The following is a 19,483-nucleotide window of genomic DNA, read 5'->3' as shown; positions in this document are numbered from 1 at the left end:
ACTTGGCTCTTTCTACTTCTCAACCTTCATTCCTTCTTCTATTAAAATCTGATTTCTGCCCCAACCATCCCACTGAAATAACTCCTGAAGGCCATAAAACAACCTTCAACTTGCCAAATCCAATGGTTAATTCACAAACCTCATCTCGGTCAACCTCTCAGGGTCATTCAACACAGTTGTATCCTTAGAACATTTCTTCTCTTTGTTTCAATGATGTATCTCTTCTGGTATTCCTCCTAATTTCCTGGGTCCTTCTATTCTGCTTTATAAATGGAAAAGTAGCCCGAGGCTTAAATCTGGGTCCCCTTTTCTGCTATGGCTACACATTGTCTCTTGATAATCTCCTATGGTTTAAAAAACCATCTATATGCTACTGACTCCTAAATTTACATTTCAGCACTAAACTTTCCCCTGAGCTCTAGACTTATATATTCATTCATTCAACAAATCTTTATTGAATACACACATTATGCACCAGGCATTATTCTAGGCTACTGGGATACAGAGATAAATAAGACAAAGTCTTTGAATTTTAAATAGGGAGAAAGATAATAAACAAATGTGTGGGGGGGGGTAAGCGGAATGAAGAAAAAGAAAATGTGTTACAGAAATACAGAATGATAGGCAGGCATGGAGAGACGGTAAGAAAAAACCTCTCTTACACGGTCACACCTGAACCGAAATTGGTATGAAGTGAGAGAACAAGCTCTGTGGAAATACGTAGGAAGAGCAAGTTCAGCAGAAGAAACAGCAAATGTAAATACCCTAAACTCAGGAATAATGTTGACACCCTGAAGGAACAGCAAAGAGTCCTGGACAGTGTAGTTGAAACACAGTGAAACGCATTTGAATATGAAGTCAGAAAAGTAGAAAGAGACCAGATCTAATAGAGCATTATAGCCATGGTAAAGTGTTTAGACTTTATAGGAAAAAAGCTGGAGCATTTAATCAAGGAAGCGACATTGTAAGATTTTCATTTTTAAAAGATCACTCTGGCTGCAATGTGAAAGACGGATTACATAGGGACACGATTAGAAGTTGGGAGGCCAGAGAAGAGGTTACTGTAATAGTCTAGGTAAGCAGAAATGGTGACTTGCACCAAAGAGATCGTACCAGTAATCAAAGTAATCAGATTGGGCATATGTTTTAAAGACAGTTGTCAGCAGTTACTCTAAGGGACTGAATATGGGATATAAGACAAAAAGAAGGAATAAAGAACGACTGCCAAACTGGGTGAACGGCAGTGCTGTTTACTAGCATGCAGCAGGCACTGTTACCCACTTGGCTATCAGACACCTCAAAAGTAGCATGGTTAAAACAAAGTTACTTATTTTCATCAAAAACCTTGTTCCTCTTTTAGTCTTCCCCATCTCAGATGCTACCACATAATCCTTTTCTATTTCCTTCTAGCACTTGTCCCTATCTGAATAACTTAGTTTATTTACATATTGTCCACTATAGTGCAGGCTCTATGAGAGTAAAGACCTTGACTGTCTTGTCCACTGCTATATCCCTGGATCCTATAACATTGCCTGATATATAGTAGGCACTCAAATATCTGTTGAATGGGTGAGTAAATGAGTGAAAAAACCCTCCTATTGTCTCCTTTGTCACTTATTCTCTTCGGCTTGGCCAGTTAATATTGGTGCTCCCCAATTTCTAGACTCTCTTCTCACTAGCTCTCAGAAGGCATTCTTACCCACCACTTCAATTTCCATCTATTCGCCCATGTTTTGAACATTTTTATCTCCAGTCCAGAGTTCTTTGAGACCTAACCTAATATATGCTTCTCAAGATTTCAACATGGATGACTCAAAGGTATTTCAAATTCAGCAAGAGCTAACTAGTGAGCTTTACCACCAAACCGGTCCCATTTCCGATGTTCTGTATCCTGATAAACAGCATCAACATGCATCCAGATAGGCAAGCCAGAAATATTTCAGTTGTCCTTGATACCTTCTTCTCCCCTAGCCCCTGGTAATCAATCTATTGCCAAGTCCTGTTGATTTTATCTTGTAACCATTTTTCAAATCTATCTATTTCCCTTTCTGAAAAGACTTTTGCCATCAGGCTAGTCCATCTTATTTAGCTTGATTATTGCAACAGCTTCCTAATAATCTCCCCGTAGCTACTCTGGTACCTCTATAATCTATTTGTCCATATTTGATCTTTTCAAAAAGGAAGCCCTGACATCTATTACATGAAACTTTTCAGTAGCTTCTCATGCCTCTTAGGGAGAACGAAAGGCCACCCTCTTAGGCCTGGCCAGTCCAGCCCGTGCATATATTTCTGGCCTAATCTCACACCACTCTTCTTTTTGGTTTCTGTGCTACAACCACATCAGCCTTCTTTCAGCTCCTTAAGCGTGCTGTTACTCACCTGCAACAGGACAGGCTCTTCTTAAAGGATCTCACAGAACCCACCGTCACAGCATTTCCCTCAGCTTGTAAATATGTGCTTATTATATTGATGTCTATTCCCTTCACAAGATTATAAATGCCATGAGAGCAGAGATTGTGTCTCACTTTCTTCATCACTATATCTCCAGCATCCATTAAAATTTAAGAATTCCTCAGGGGTTTCCCTGGTGGCGCAGTGGTTAAGAATCTGCCTGCCAATGCAGGGGACATGGGTTCGAGCCCTCGTCCGGGAAGATCCCACAGGCCATGGAGCAACTAAGCCCGTGCGCCACAACTACTGAGCCTGCACTCTAGAGCCTGCGAGCCACAACCACTGAAGCCCGTGCACCCTAGAGCCTGTGTGCCTCAACTACTGAGCCCACACGCTGCAACTACTTGAAGGCTACGTGCTCTAGGGCCCATGTACCACGACTACTGAGCCACATGCTGCAACTACTGAAGCCCGCGTGTCTAGAGCCCGTGCTCCGCAACAAGAGAAGCTGCTGCAATGAGAAGCCCGCGCACTGCAACGAAGAGTAGCCCACACTCACCACAACCAGAGAAAGCCCACGCAGCAACGAAAACCCAATGCAGCCAAATAAATAAATAAATAAATAAATAAATAATGAAATGAAAAAAAAAAAAAAGAATTCCTCAGATGCTTGGTACATGGATTTCTGCATCTGAGAAGTTCTCTGATGGCAGTATAGTACACTGGCTAAACTGGAGTCAAAGAGATTTGGGGTTAAGTCCCGAATGCATCTGCTATATAACTTTAGGAAAGTTACTTAACCTCTTAAAGCCTGAAATACCTCGTTGGATTTTGTGAGGATCAAATGAGATAATGCACATAGTATGCTTAGCACAGTTTCTGACACACAGAAGAAGTTCAATATATGTTAGCTATTACTAGCTATTTTTCATTCATTCAAATAGCCATTTAGGTTGGCTAGTTTAAGTACCTTATTTTTACCCTTTTTCTAACTATACCTTCAACTCAAGTAAATATAAATATATTTTCATAAATAATTTTTATTTAACATTTAATATCAAGTATCTGCATCCTAAAAAAAACCATAGCATAATAAACATATAGTAAGTATATAATATTAGTTATCTCCTCTGTGTAAAAAAGTTACACCCAAAGTGAGCAGCTTAAAACAAACACTTTTTATCTCAGAGCTGTGGGTAAATAATCTGAAAGTGGCCTAGCTGAGTGCGTCTGGCTCCAGTTCTCATGAGGCTCTAGTCAAGCTGTCGGCCTGGGCTGCAGCCATCTCAAGACTCAACAGGGCTGAAGGATCTGCTCCTAAGCTCACTCACACAGTCGTTGGCAGACTTTAGGTCTTCAAAAATTTTTACTGAGGTCTGATGTTATAAACAGTAGATGAAAATGTCTCCCATCATTTATAAAATTGCTATGAAACGATGCCATCCATTATGCTATTTAACACCTTCTATAAAATGCAATAAATTTCCCTCTGTGTTTCATCTTACAGAAAAGTTTCTCTCTTGACCAAAAGGCATATGTCTTTTTACTATACAAAGGTGTTATTTTTTTATTGGATTTCTCTTTTTACTCTGACAGTTAGTACAGATTTTTTGCCAAACTAACCTCCACCTAGACTTTTCTAGATTTTTCTCCCCCTCCTGCCCTTATTCTGCCGCCTTCTTTTTTTTTTTTAAAGGAATTTTATTTTTTTATTTAACTTGGTTGCACCAGGTCTTAGTTGCAGCTCGCTGGCTCCTTAGTTGTGGCATGCAAACTCTTAGTTGTGGCATGCATGCAGGATTTAGTTCCCTGACCAGGGATCAAACCCAGGCCCCCTGCACTGGGAGCGTGGAGTCTTAACCACCACGCCACCAGGGAAGCCCCCTGCCTTCTTTTATTACATGGCTCTTTCCTTTTATCACTATTTTAATAATCCTATTATTAATATTGATATATCACTTCCTAACATTCACATACAGTATTTGGTATTAGGAAGAGTATAAGTAATCGATCAACTATTAACTAATTAGTAAGTTGACAATATCAAAATTTGTGTAACCACCAGAAACATATTTAAATAAATTTAAAATAATATTCTATTTTAAATTTGTGTTTACTTTACCATATGTGAGTGAAAATACTATCTGGTCAGCCCTTCTCAACACCACAGAGCTAAAAAGAAGTCAAAACTGCTTAAGCTCTATAAGTGTGCTGTCCCATACAATAGCCACTAGCCATATGTAACAATTTAATCAAAATTAAATAAAACTTAAAGTTCCATTTCTCAACCACACTAGCCATATTTCAAGGGCTCAATAATAAACATGAATTTCAAAGCTATATAAATCTTTGCCTTTATATCCACAAATATAACTTAGATCCACAAATAGAGAAGCAAGCTTAAAATAGGGCCAAAGGAAGAATGTTATCATGTTCACTTTGCAACCTGCCAAGACCAATACAAATAGCAACACACACACACACACACACACATACACACACACGTTTAGACATTTATAGTCTCTCTGAATCTAACCATCCCCTCCCCTGGACTAGAACATGTCAAAGTAATGAAAAATGATCACAGGTTAGATTAACTAGGATGCTGAGAAAGTAGGCTTCCCCTTTAATCAAAACCAAACAACCTGCTACAGTCATTAAAAAAAAAGTTGCACACATACAACCACTACCACCATCCAGTACTAGCCAGGTTGTGGTAAAACTGGTGTTCTCCCACAACTCTTGAAATGCAAAACAGCAGTAGAAACACCCTGAAATCCAACTAAATTATAGTACTTGAGATTGTTCCCATCACATATGCTATTTCCTCTGCCTGAAGTGTTTTTCTTTACCATCTTTACCTAATGAAATCCTGCTATACAAGAGTTCAGAACTTAAAACACTTATACTCCGCACAAGATATCTGATATACAATGCTTTGAGTAACAGATATTTGTATAAATATTTTAACTCTCTCTGAGAATGTTATTGGCCTAAAGCAAAGACTATTTCTTGTATTTTTTGTATTTATCATGGTGTCCTACATATAACTGGTAATCAAGTTTTTTTAAATAAATACTAAATGAAATAAGTCTATGTGCCTGACAGTAAAAGATTTCAATATCATTCTTTTGTACAACTTTATGAGACGTATTAAAGGAATCATAGGACAATCTCTAGTATAATCAAGCAGTTCACTAAGACATTATATTATATTAAGGCATTATTTAAATATGACATTAGTAGGAGGACTTGTATTTAATACTCCTATGCAACCACCTGCAAAGAAAATTACTTAAGTCAATCCATAGGATTATGATCTACTTTTAAACACATCTCTTGCACACCCACATAAACCACTTTTCCTATCTTGGGTAAAATTTAAATACTAACACACACAAAGAAAACAGAAGTACAAATGGTAGGAGTTTGCACACTATTCTCTAGATACAGTTATCCTTAGACTTGGAAGAATGACTAAATTTTTTCTTGGCTTCTCAGCTTAAATCATTTCTAGTATTCAGTGTGCAGCATGATTTTAAAGGAAATTCTTTCCTTCCCTAACATGTTCTCAAGTCTAATCAAATTGCAAACTTGCATGTGGCCATATTATGATCCTTGGCCCCTAACCAGACTAACTATCTCGAATGAGAACACAAAGAGCATTTTTACCAGCTGTGAATGCTGTCACTGATTCATTACCCTTCTGGTCCTCTCACTTGCATTCTGGATCACCCCTTAAGCTTCAGACCAGTTAGGCCCTGCTCATTCTATCTGAGATCCTTAAGAAGCAAAAGCAGTGAAGAGCCAACCCACGAAAAACTGCAAATGTAACTTCATCCCTTTTGCCCATTATATCTTTAATCAGAGCTTCTAAATGTGACTAACAGTTTCTAAAAAGGGGGCAATCATTGGCTTATAAAGCTGGGCAGGAAGTTGGCATAGTTCTGAAAGAAAAACTGTAGAAAGAAGGGCCTCAAAAAAATGGAAGTAGGTCTCCTTCAGTTGGCTGGGGGGTGTGTGTGTGTATGTCTCTCCCTAACCACCCTCCCCCCACACCCAACTCTTATCCCTGGTAGTTTCCCCTTAGCTTTATTATTATTTTTTTTTAACTTTTTTTTTTTTTTTTTAAACTTTGGGTTTATTTTTTATTTATTTATTTATGGCTGTGTTGGGTCTTCGTTTCTGTGCGAGGGCTTTCTCTAGTTGCGCCAAGTGGGGGCCACTCTTCATCGCAGTGCGCGGGCCTCTCACTATTGCGGCCTCTCTTGTTGCAGAGCACAGGCTCCAGACGCACAGGCTCAGTAATTGTGGCTCACGGGCCTAGTTGCTCCGCGGCATGTGGGATCTTCCCAGACCAGGGCTCGAACCCGTGTCCCCTGCATTGGCAGGCAGATTCTCAACCACTGCGCCACCAGGGAAGCCCCGCTTTATTATTTAAGCAGAACTTCTCCACATGGAATTGGAAGATGGCTGCCAAAAGCTTCATAGCCTAAATCTCACACTCGTAATAGCAGTGTAAAGAGAGGTTCCGTTCCTCCAACGCATGCACATCAATCTCTGGCTGGACAAGACTCTGATGGACTTTGGTCACATGCCCACCCAGACTTAGACCTACTATTGTATCGACGGCATTAACCTAGATCACCAGGATGAGTAATGTGCCCATCCCTTTGGTGGTTGGGTGGAAGTGTAGGGGGAGAATGGGTGGGCAAGACAGGTTTCTAAAAGAAGAGGGATTGAGTAGAAGGGAATATCCTGAGAAACCAAAAACAACAGCTATTACAGTCAACCCAAAAAAATCAATCAACTATTCAGCACCACATCTGTGCCAGGTGCCACACTAGACCTTTACATATACTACCTCGTGGAAGGCTCACAATGATATCATCAGAGTGGTATTATCATATCCATTCTCTAGATGAGGAAGTTAAGGTTCAGAAAGGTTAAGTAACATGCAAAAGTAAGTTGCAAAGGATTCAAAAGCAGGACGAACTCCAAGGCATATGTATACTCATTCACCTATTCTACAATGTTGCCCCAAATGTCTTCCAAACCAAAAACTGACGGTGACTACTTTGCAACTTCTCACCAAGATAAATGGCTTAAGGGAGCTTGAACTATAAATGTAGAGTGTTATTTTACTTTTAGAGGGATTCCTCTGGGTCAGGCAAGATTAAAGATATTGTGAAACCATGAACAGGAATAATATAATTAAGGACATATATCCAAATAGTAAGGATATGAAAGTTAGCCAGGAAGGGAAAAAAAGGTATTTTATCACCATTATCTTTATGTACATCTAAGAACAAAAAATGCCCAATATGGGGAGTCTAATAGGAAACCCTATGATAAAGCTATGACAAAAGTATATAGAAAAAAAAAAGAAAGTATATAGGAGAAAAAGAGAAACCTATTATACGAAAAGCAACAGCACAGAAACTTGTCTTCCTAACTTTGGCACTAGTTTGGGCGGGGGGGGCGGTAACTCCCCTTCAAATTTGAACCGCCATCCAGAACTAACACAGAGTTGTAATCTGAATTCATGCTACTAGTGTGGTCCAAATTCTCAACCACTAAATTTAATTTAAAATGGTCTCAGGTTGCTAGGGCCCCCACGCTATGGCAGAAGCAAACACAAATCTTTTATGGAAGAACTGACTTCAATCCACACTGACACTGATTGTCAGATGCCACTGATTGTAACGTACACCCAGATTTCAGAGGTTTTACAATGTGGGGGGGGGGGAGTGAATATTAAAACCAATGAGACAAGTATCCTCAGGAAGGAAAAGATTGGAAACCACTGCTCTACAGTGGTAGCATTTACATGGAAATTTACTTCCAAATTCACTTTCTCCAAGTTTGAATTCTCCTCTAGCCGTTTCCTTCCAATTCTTCTATCTCACCTCACCACCACTACTACCACACAAACTTTTGCACTTTCTTCAGAGACCTAACATGTAGCCCACACTAATCTTTCCCAATTCAAGATTCTAAAAACATTTAGTTCGTAACCCAATATTTAACACCTGCTAATCATAGTAGCCACACTGTTCTGTATGAGAAACTCTCCAACAAAGAATTAGCATTTCTGGCAATGAGGTATAGCTAGATTTTGGAAGTATTTCTCCCTACTTAATACATAATAAAATACCACTGATTGAAAATCTTTGGTTTTATAAACAGTTCTTAAAAGTCACTGTTATTAAAAAAAATCTTTAATCCATTTTTTAAACATTTTATTTGAGCATAACTGCAAACTTACAGAAGAGTTGCAAAACAAGATTAGTGCATAGAAGTCCTGTTTGTCCTTACCTGGACTAATCTACTGTTAATATTTTGTCCTAGGGACTTCCCTGGTGGTCCAGTGGTAAAGAATCCACCTTCCAATGCAGGGGATGTGGGTGCAATCCCTGGTCAGGCAACTAAGATCCCACACGCCACGGGGCAACTAAGCCCGTGCGCCACAACTACTAAGCTCACGCCTCAACAAGAGAGCACGTGTGCTGCAAACTGCAGAAACCCACGCGCTCTGGAGCCCGCGCACCACAACTAGAGAGAAGCCTGCACGCCGCAAGGAAGAGCCCGCATCCGGCAATGAAAGATCTTGCATGCCTCAACGAAGATCCCGTGTGCTGCAACTAAGACCCAACGCAGCCAAAAAATAATAAAAGAAAATTTTAAAATAAAAATAAATAAATATTTTAAAAATATTTTGTCCTATTTACCTTATCGTATATGCACCCTTACAAGCACACTCTATTTTTTCCTCTTGAACTTTTTGAGAGAAAATTGCTTATATCATACCCTCTTATCCCTAAATTCTTCAGTGTAAATTTATAAGAATAGGGATATTCTCTTACATAACCATACTACAGTTAACTTCAGAAAAACCAACGCTGCTAAATACTCGTATCAAATCTACTGTCCTGTTCTAATTGTGTCAATCAACCCAATAATGTCCTATAAGTTTTTATAGGATCCAATCTACAATTGGTATTACATTTAGTTACATCTCTTTACTCTCCTTTAATCTGAAACCTATCTAAAGCCTCTCTTTGCCTTTTATGACACTGACTTTTTTTAGAATATAAACTTTTGTTTTTAATAGTATGCTCCTCATTTTGGGGTTTGTCTGATCTTTTCTCATAATTAGATTTAGGTTATTCATTCTTGGTTGAAATACTAATACTGCTTGGAGAATCACATCTCGAAACACACGATATCCATCTACCCCTTACTGCTATTAATTTTAATCATCGATCAAGGTGTTGTCTGATTTATCCTCTGTATAGTTATTGTTTTTTTCCCTTGCAACTAATAAGCAATCTGCAAGGATACTCTTTAAAATCACTGAAATATCCTGTTCCTCATTAAAAGTTCCCCATGAATTTAGCAACCATTGATGATTCTTGCCTGATCCAATCTGCAAAATTTAAATCCATTTTAATCATTCATTTTAAAACTATATTAACTATATTTAACGATAGATAAAGTCCATACTGAGAAGTCTAAAAATGTACTTATCATTATTTGAATTACATGAACTTTAGCTTGCATATAATAACTAAATATTAAAATAAATATCATTTATTTTAACCACTTTAGATCATTCATGTCCTGTATAAGTTTTCTAACAAGCATGCTGAGCACTGTACTACCATCTTTGAGATTAAATGTAAAATTCAACTTTTGCCATGTGAGTATTTATAAAGATGCCACAAGATACCAAAAAAAAAAAAGAAAGAAAAAGAAAATAAATGGTACTTTTATCATAACCAAAAATATTTTCTGTTTATCACTAAAATTTACCTATCTAGTCAACTGTTTTTGTTTTTGTGCATTAGCTAGAATATAAAGGGGAAATACTGGAACACAGGGTGGGGCATATAAATTGTTGCTACTATTTTGAAAGACAACTTGGCAACTGCTCTAAAACTTTTAAAGGCATATGCCTATGGATAAACTTATACACGATGCAAGTATACAAATTACAAGGAAACTGTTTATCAATAGAAGCCAGGTCAATAAATTACACTGTATTCAAACAATGCACTACCATACAGCTGTTATAAAGAACAAGATGGAGGATTTACCAGGTGGTCCAGTGGTTAAGAATCCGCCTTCCAATGCAGGGGATGCAGGTTAGATCCCTTGTCAGAGAACTAAGATCCCACATGCTGCGGGGCATCTAAGCCCTTGCACCGCAATTACTGAGCCTGCACACTCTAGAGCCTGTGCCACAACTAGAGAGCCCACGAGCCGCAACTACTGAGCCCACATGCTCTGGAGCCCACGCGCCACAATGAAAGATTGCACATGCCTCAATGAAGATCCTGCATGCTGCAACTAAAGACCCGAAGCAACCAAAAAAAAAGAACAAGATGGGTCTATGAAAGATATCAGTAATATGTACTAAGTGACAAAAATGTTGCAGAACAGTATTGTAGATCCTATACATGTAAAAAGAGAAAGGAAAGGAAGATACACTATATATGTAAATTTATACACACAAACATACCCTTACATATGCTTGCATAAACATCTAAAATTCTAGAAGGAAACACAAGAACCTGTTAGCAAAGTTTATTTCTAGGGAATAAGACTGCAGGGGTCAGGAACTTTTACTTTCCATTTTTCTTATTCTACTATTTAAATTGCTAACCACAAGCATGAATTATTTATAATTTTTTAAAATTTGTGACAATTTTCTCAATACCAGAGGTGAACTAGCAATTACAACTGAAAGTGAAATAAAAAGAATTATCACCTGCCAGAAAGAGCATAAAACTATATTTTTTCATATTCTAATTCTAATCTCCAATCCAGAAGGAGAAATTATCAATTGTTGTGCACATACACATAGTAGGCACTTAGTTAATGTTTTTCCAATATTATCTTTCTAGGAATTATCAGTGGCATAAAATTTCCAGATGGTTGACTAGAGCAAAGGATACTTGTGGCCTGTGGCCCTGAAGTAGAAAGAGAAAAATCACCTATCAACATGACAGAAGTTAAACTTATAAGGAAAAACTTAAACAAATCAGTCTATCCCTTCATAAAATCCATGATATTCAAGTAAATTATCAAAGTGAGTAAAGCAAAGAGTGACTAATTCACTATTCCAGTGACTGAAAGATTAATTCCTCAAAGTGCATTAATCCAAAATAGAAAATTACTAGCAAACTGCCTAGTTGGTAATTCTATATAAATATGATAGGTTCATATCTTGTAATAGCATTCACAAAACATGAACCAAAATTATTAGTATTCATATATGTGTCTATATCAATCTCTATGTATACACATATCCATATATATGAATATATTTATGTAGTTATATAATAAATACATATATAATAGGAGGAAAGGGTGCTATGTACCAAGTTTTCTCCTCTACTGCTTTCAAAACAAATTTTTATACCTTGATATTTCACTAAAAAGAAGCCAGGAATCAGTCAGGCCTGATTTATCTCCAGAGCCTACAAAATTAATGATTATTTCTTTTATTATACTTCCAAATCTACAATGAAAACCTCTGTGGATATTTTTTTGGTTTCCTAAAAGCCACATTGTTAATACCAACCACATGTTTTCCATACTTCTCTTTGCTAGTGGCATCAAGGTTCACAGAGTCAGTAAGAAATGATTCCCAGGGCCTATATGTGAAATACAGATCCCTGCCTATCTTTACGCACATCTCCTTTATCACTCTTCCACTCAATCGTTACCCTTTAGCAATACTCATCTTTTAAAGTATTCAAATATGCCAAGCTTATCAGGCCTAAGAAGCAGTTGCACTCCTATTCCCACTAATCAGAAAATCCATCCCCAGGTCTTCATGAGACTGTCTCCTCATCATTCAAGTCTCAGTTCAAATGTCATCTTCTCACAAAGGACTTCCATAACCATGCAATCTAAATTAGTCCTTCCAGGCACATTGTATCCCACCAGCCTGTTTTATTTTTTTCTCAGGACTTATCATACTTTCTGAAGCTATCTTGTTCTTTTATGTGTTGTTTTATCCAATCACTCTTCCCCAGTACCTTCCCCAACAATGATTTCTAAGTTTCATGACAGTAGTTTCATGACAGCAAGAATCTTGACTGTCTTGTTCATTGTGATATCCCCAGCATCTGGTACACAGTAGGTACACAATATGTATTTGCCAGACGATTGAATAAGGAAGAAATCAATCTTGTCACTACATGCTGTCAGATGCTGAAGATATAATCTAATACAGCATGCACCAAAATGCTAAAATATGTGTGTATGAAAACTGTAATTATGTCTTTACAGCTATTTTACAATCTATGAAACTGGCCAAAAACCCTAAAAATGAATGAATATTGCTCCTATCTAAATGATCATTACAAAACCTAATACATTGGCAATAAATACAATTTAAAAATTCAACCAATTGAAAAAATTCAAAAATTTTATTGTAAATTCAAATAAAATTTACAATACACTTCTTTTTGTTTATTTGCAAGTGTCATTACCAGCATTTTTCTTTGAAATACATTATATTGCTCAGTAACACGTGTATTGAAATAGCCATAGTGAGGTATAGAAGTTGTTTTACTTTGGATATGATCATGATGATGATATGCAAACATTTGTTGAGAAGTTACTATGTGCCAGCACCTCAAATACATTAGCTCATCTAATCTACATCACCACTAGGAGTTGTGGTACTATTACCATTGCCATTTTACAAATGAGAAAATTGAGAAACAAAGGGCTTAATTTATCCAAGGTCACTTAGTAAATTACAAATTTCAATCTACCTTCTTAACTCAATAACAGATGCTAAGAAAATGTAATACTTTAAAAGATGTCAGTTTATTTAGCCTTTCAGTTTCAGGTACTGTACAGTATAGTCTAATTAAAACTATAGTTTAATTTTCCTTCATTGAACTCAATTTAAAAAAATCATTTACATTAAGTGTGAGCCTAGATCAGTATACAAATTCAAGTTGCACTGCCATCATCAAAAAAAAGGAAAGAGGAGGGAGGGAGTGGGGGAGGAGAGAGAAACAGGGAGGGAGGGAAGAAGGGAAGGAGGGAGGGAGATTATTGCTAGCAAGTATAATGCACCCTGTTTCCAGGGCAACTGTCAAAGTCCTGGAGTGCCTGATTCAGCACTTCTTCATCTGTTTACAATCACTCCAGCACTCTGAAAATATGGTCATTGCATTCTATTTTGTGCAGCAGCGAATTCAGCATATACAAAACAGTATTTAACTTTTTTTTTTTTTGCTTTAATAGGCTCACATGAAAGATCTGAAATAGCTATTATCCACATATTTTTTAAACAGTATACAGTTTTTCACCTTATTACTATATAAATAATAAAAACATTCCCAGTATTATACAACAGAATGTAATTGTAACATACACTTAACATCCATGCTATAGCAACATTCAATTAAAGGTTAAAATATTTTATTAGTAAATGAGCCAAGACCATAAATATACTTTTTCCACAGTAAATACTCCACATTCAACAATAAACACTGTAATTTAACCACTAACATGGATTTGAAGTCACAAAATAAAAACTAGAAGCTACAATTTCATTCCCAAAATTGTCTTTGCCTATTTTATTCTGCACTATGTAAAATAAAGCTACAATTCCCAGTTTGTTTATTTTTGTTTTATTTTATTTTGGAAGAGGATGCCTATAGTAAAGACTCTACACATATGCGCGTGTGCACACACACACACACACAGTTAAAAAGAGCAGTTATAATCCTTCTTGAAATGTAATTTTGATTCTAGAATTTTATTTTATTATAATACAAACTAAACTGTCAGTGTATACTCATAATAGTAAAGTAATAAATAAAAACTTATGAAAAGGACACATAATTATATACTATGGTAATTGGACAAGAATATGAGATTGTCCAATCCAGCGTTACTTTTCTTAAAATCAAATTTATTGAAGTCAAATTTACTTACAGCTATTTAAAATGTTCAGTTTAATGATTTTTGACAAATATTGTACAACTGTGTAATTATCCCCACAATTAAGATATAAATATTTCCATCACCAACAAAAGTTCCCTCTAACTCCTCTGTATTCAATTCCCCCTACCACTGGCCCTAGGTGGCAGATCACTGATCTGCTCTGTGACACTATAAATTATTTTTCATTTTCTAGAATTGTATATAAGCTGAATTATACAGTATTTACTCCTTTGGATATGGCTTCTTCCATTTAGCATAAGGTTTTGCTAATGTTCTGAGATTCACACATGTTGTGTGTATTCATAGTTCATTCCCTTTTATTAATGAGTAGTATTCCATTGTAGGGATATACCACAATTTGTTTACCCACTCACCTGTGATGAACATTTGGGTTGTTTCTAATTTACAGCTTTTATGAACAAAAGTGCTACAAACATACATGAACAAATTTTTCTGTGGATATATGTTTTTATTTCTCTTCATTAAATACTTAGGAGAGAGCTCCAAGATCATACGCTAAATTGCCAAAACATTTTCCAAGGGAATGTACAATTTTACATTCTTAGCAGGAGTGTTCACATTTTTTGCCTAATTTTAATTTGATCATTTGTTTTCTCTTTACTGAGTTGTAAGAGATCTTTAAATATTCTGGAGAGAAGTCATTTGTCAGATATATTTATTATAAATAGTTTTCCCATGCTAGTGTTTACCTTTGCATTTTCTTACTGATGGCTTTCAAAGAAAAGTTTTTAATTGTAATGAAGTCCAGTTAATTTTTTTTTTCTTTTATGGTGTTTTTTTTATGTTCAGAATTTTCTTCTAGATGTTTTATAGTTTTTTTTATTTTTAAATTTTGGTCTATAACCCTTGTGTTGTGTATGGTGTGAGTAAGAGTCGGTGTTCATTTTTTCCCCTCCAGATTAGCCAGTTGTTCCAGGACATTTGTTGAAAAGACTGTAACTTCCTCCTTTGATCTGCCTTGGCACCTTTGCTAAAAATCAACTGATCTTATGTGTGTGGGTCTATTTCTGGACACTCGATTCTATTCTATTGATCCATAATGTCTATCTTATTACTACTACCACACTGTAATTAAATAAATCTTGAATCAGGTAGTCTGAACTATGTTCTTTTTTAAATTGCTTTGACTGTCTTTCCATGTAAAAAAAAAATGTTTTTTTGGCTGCCACACAGCATGAGGGATCTTAGTTCCCCCACCAGGGATCAAACCGTGCCCCCTGCAGTGGAAGCATGGAGTCTTAACCGTTGGACCACCAGGGAAGTCCTGTAAATTAGTTTCAATCTAATTTTGAATTAGATTGTCAGTAACTTTAAAAAAAAGGAAAAAGACTGCTGAAATTTGTATTAAAATTTCACTGAAGTACAGATCAATTTGTAACTCAGTGTTTCTTAATCTCTATCTATACATTAGAATTACCTGGACACATCAAAAGATAACCCAAGCCTACCTAGACCCCCATCCCAAACCAATCAAATCAGTAGGTTCTAAAATGGAGCCATGATTCAGAAATGCTGGTTTAATCTTTCGGAGAAAATGTTTCCATTAAAATTAAAGATATTTGAGACTATAAAGAACTTTTTGTCATAAATATTGCTGGTGTCTAATTAGAAACTGGGATATCCATTTAAAAAATTAATTTCCCTCTTTTCTCTTGTCCACCATCCTATGTGCGGTTGGATTTGCTCCTCGCCATGTCTTCTCACAAGACTTTCAGGATCAAGCAATTCCTGGCCAAGAAACAAAAGCAGAATCGTCCCATTGCCCAGTGGATTCAAATGAAAACTGGTAATAAAATCAGGTACAACTCTAAGAGAAGACATTGGAGAAGAACCAAGCTGGGTCTATAAGGAGCCTCACATATGAAGTGGCACACATTATCAGAACATCACTAGTGTCTGGAACAGCTGCCTGTGTTTGATGCTCTCTCCTCTTTTCTTGATCTTTCCTCACCACTGCTCACTGTGTAGCTCAGTAATAAACATGTGACCCTTTTGTTGGGAAAAAAAAAAAAATTAATTTCCATTTGTTAGACCTTCAGACCTAATATTTAGATAAGACCCAAGCCTCCTGGTCATGCCAACCTTAAAAAAAGAAGAAATTTGGAAAATTTTCTAAAGATATTTGAGGAAGAAAAACCCAGGAGAAAAAAAAACTGACAATCTAGAATTCTACATCTTGGTAAACTATCATTCAAAAGTGAGAGTTAAACAAGGAAACTTTCAGACACACAAAAAGAGCTTACACTAACTGAACCTAACTGAAAGATATTTCTGTGTTATAAAGAAAAATATTAAAACAGAAGGAAGGAGTGTGACACACACAAAAAATACAGCTAGCCCCAAACGGAGTAGTTCAAACAAACATTTAAGGAACAACTAATCCTAATTTTGTAAAAACTGTTTCAGATAACAGAAAAAGAGGTAACACTCACCAACTTTTTCATAAGTCTAGTGCTACCCTGATATCAAAACCAGCTGAGAACAGATGTTACAAGAAAAGAACATTAAATGCCAAAATGTCTTATGCAAATAGACACAAAATTCTCAATAAAATATTACCAAACTAAACACAGCAAAGTAGAGGAGAAAAACCAATACAAATCTTAGCTGCCTTGATATCAATGAGTGTTGGCAAGTCTCCTAAAATTTAATCAAATAAAAGATCTTGGCATTGAAGGAAAAGAAAGAAGAAAAGGAAGGGAGGGAGGGAGGGAAAAGAAAAGACAAGACAAAACAATACATCACAGCCTAGTTGGGTTTACCACAGCATTACAAGAATTGCACGTATATTTTTCTTTATACTTTTCCGTATGTTTGAAACACTATATGTCATAATTTTTCTTAAGCTCCAAAGGGGTGGTAATTTGCAGATCAAAAAAGATTGAAACCTAAACGCCTACAGTAAGGAAAAAGAATAGGAAGTCAATTTACTCACAGACCCCTCCGAAGACTTAGCACTTGAAGATAGCAATTGCCATAGAATGTTGGGGTAAGATTTCCCACTAAAATCTGGGGAGTTTGATTGAAAACCTACATATTTATACTGATAAGACGCTACCTCCACCGTGTTCAGTCAAGCGACTACTTCCCTTCAGACTGGCAGACCAGAATTTTGGTCTCTGGAGAAATTCTAGAGACCAGAGATCCAGAGAAATTCTGCATTTGGTATAGCAGGCAGCTAGTAGAAAATAGAGGTGAGATAGCAGACTGACACGGGCCAGAAGTAACAGGGAGTTAAGAGCGCCAGGAGAGGTCGTGCGCATGAGCCCCGTAGGGCCAGGGAGGCACCAGCTGCCGCTCAGGGAGGAGGCCAGGCTGCAGCCTGAGGGAGGCCCCGGCCCCTCTGCGCCTGTGTCTGGCAGAGCTGGTGTGAGACAAAGAAACAATCCTTCCCAGCCGCGGGGATAATCAAGAGTTTTGGCCTGACCTTTGAGCACACACCGAAATAGTAAGGAGCCAAACAAAAAGCACAGACTATGGTGCTGAAACGGATTAATAAGGAACTTGGTGATTTGGCCCGTGACCCTGCAGCACAATGTTCTGAAGGTCCAGTTGGGGATGATATGTTTCATTGGCAAGCTACAATTATGGGACCTAATGACAGCCCATATCAAGGCGGTGTATTCTTTTTGACAGTTCATTTCCTACAGACTACCCCTTCAAACCACTTAAGGTTGCATTTACAGCAAGAATTTATCATCCAAATATTAACAGTAATGGCAGCATTTGTCTCGACATTCTAAGATCACAGTGGTCTCCTGCTTTAACTACTTCTAAATTTCTTTTATCCATCTGTTCACTGCTATGTGATCCAAACCCAGATGACCCCCTAGTGCCAGAGATTGCACGGATCTATAAAAGAGATAAGTACAATAGAATAAGTCAGGAATGGACTCAGAAGTATGCCATGTGATGCTACCTAAAAGTCAGAATAACCTGCATTATAGCTGGAATAAACTTTAAATTACTATTCCTTTTTGATTTTCTTATCCGGCTGCTCCCCTATCAGACCTCGTCTTTTTTATTTTTTGTTTACCTCCCTCCATTCATTTACATGCTCATCTGAGAAGACTTAAGTTCTTCCAGCTTTGGACAATAACTGCTTTTAGAAACTGTAAAGCAGTTACAGGAGAACAGTTGCCCAAGATTCAGAATTTTTTAAAAAATAGAGCAGGTGTATTATGTGGCCAATGTCTTCACTCTAACTTGGGTATGGGATTAAAACCATTCCTCACTGCTCTAACATGTTGAAGAATCATCTGAGGGGGAGGGAGATGGATGCTGAGTTGCCACATCAAAGGAAGCAGCATTATTCTAGCAGCATCCATTCTTGTTTAAGCCTCCTACTGTTAGAGATTTGAGGTTACATGATATACTTTATGCTCATAACTGATGTGGCTGGAGAATTGGTATTGAATTTATAGCATCAGCAGAACAGAAAATGTGATGTATTTTATGCATGTCCATAAAGGAATGACCTTTTCTTGTTCTACAGAGAATGGAAATTGGAAGTCAAACACCCTTTGTATTCCAAAATAGGGTCTCAAACATTTTGTAATTTTCATTTAAATTGTTAGGAGGCTTGGAGCTATTAGTTAATCTATCTTCCAATACATTATTTAATATAGCACTGAATAAATGATGCAAGTTGTCAATGGATGAGTGATCAACTAATAGTTCTGCTAGTAATTGATTTATTTTTCTTCAAAAAAGTTGCATAAACCAATGAGTTAGCTGCCTGGATTAATCAGTATGGGAAACAATCTTTTGTAAATGCAAAGCTGTTTTTTGTATATACTGTTGGGATTTGCTTCATTGTTTGACATCAAATGATGATGTAAAGTTCTAGAGAGTGAATATTTTGCCATGTTCAGTTAAAAGTGTGCAGTCTGTTACAGGTTGACACATTGATTGACTTGATATGCAGAATTAATAAGCCATTCAGATAGTGTAGCTTTGTAGGCTGCACATGATACTGGCAGCCCAGGAGTTCATAGAGGGACTTGGGACCCAGCAGTTCTGAAACGTGTATATGGAGTTTAAGAAATTTATTTTCCAGGTGCAGCCCCCACCTAACTAAATTTTTTCTTTA

At 36.9% G+C, this 19,483-nt stretch overlaps 2 protein-coding genes and 1 pseudogene across 2 annotated transcripts in view; 2 read left to right on the top strand and 1 right to left on the bottom strand.

The window, feature by feature from the left end:
• Positions 1–19,483, bottom strand: part of PDE3B (phosphodiesterase 3B) — a 172,429-nt gene that overhangs the window by 116,221 nt on the left and 36,725 nt on the right. The window lies entirely within an intron of this gene.
• On the top strand, positions 16,052–16,411 carry LOC118899004 (60S ribosomal protein L39-like). The gene has a single exon (XM_036859889.1). It carries the CDS (start codon positions 16,084–16,086, stop codon positions 16,237–16,239), a length of 156 nt encoding a protein of 51 aa, XP_036715784.1. The 5' UTR covers positions 16,052–16,083; the 3' UTR covers positions 16,240–16,411.
• On the top strand, positions 17,609–18,422 carry LOC118899003 (annotated as a pseudogene).

Source organism: Balaenoptera musculus, chromosome 8 (assembly GCF_009873245.2).
Source record: "Balaenoptera musculus isolate JJ_BM4_2016_0621 chromosome 8, mBalMus1.pri.v3, whole genome shotgun sequence".
In the NCBI taxonomy this organism is placed as follows: Eukaryota; Metazoa; Chordata; class Mammalia; order Artiodactyla; family Balaenopteridae; genus Balaenoptera; species Balaenoptera musculus.
The sequence above is the reverse complement of the archived record's forward strand: the minus strand, read 5'-3'. Positions and strand labels throughout refer to the sequence as shown.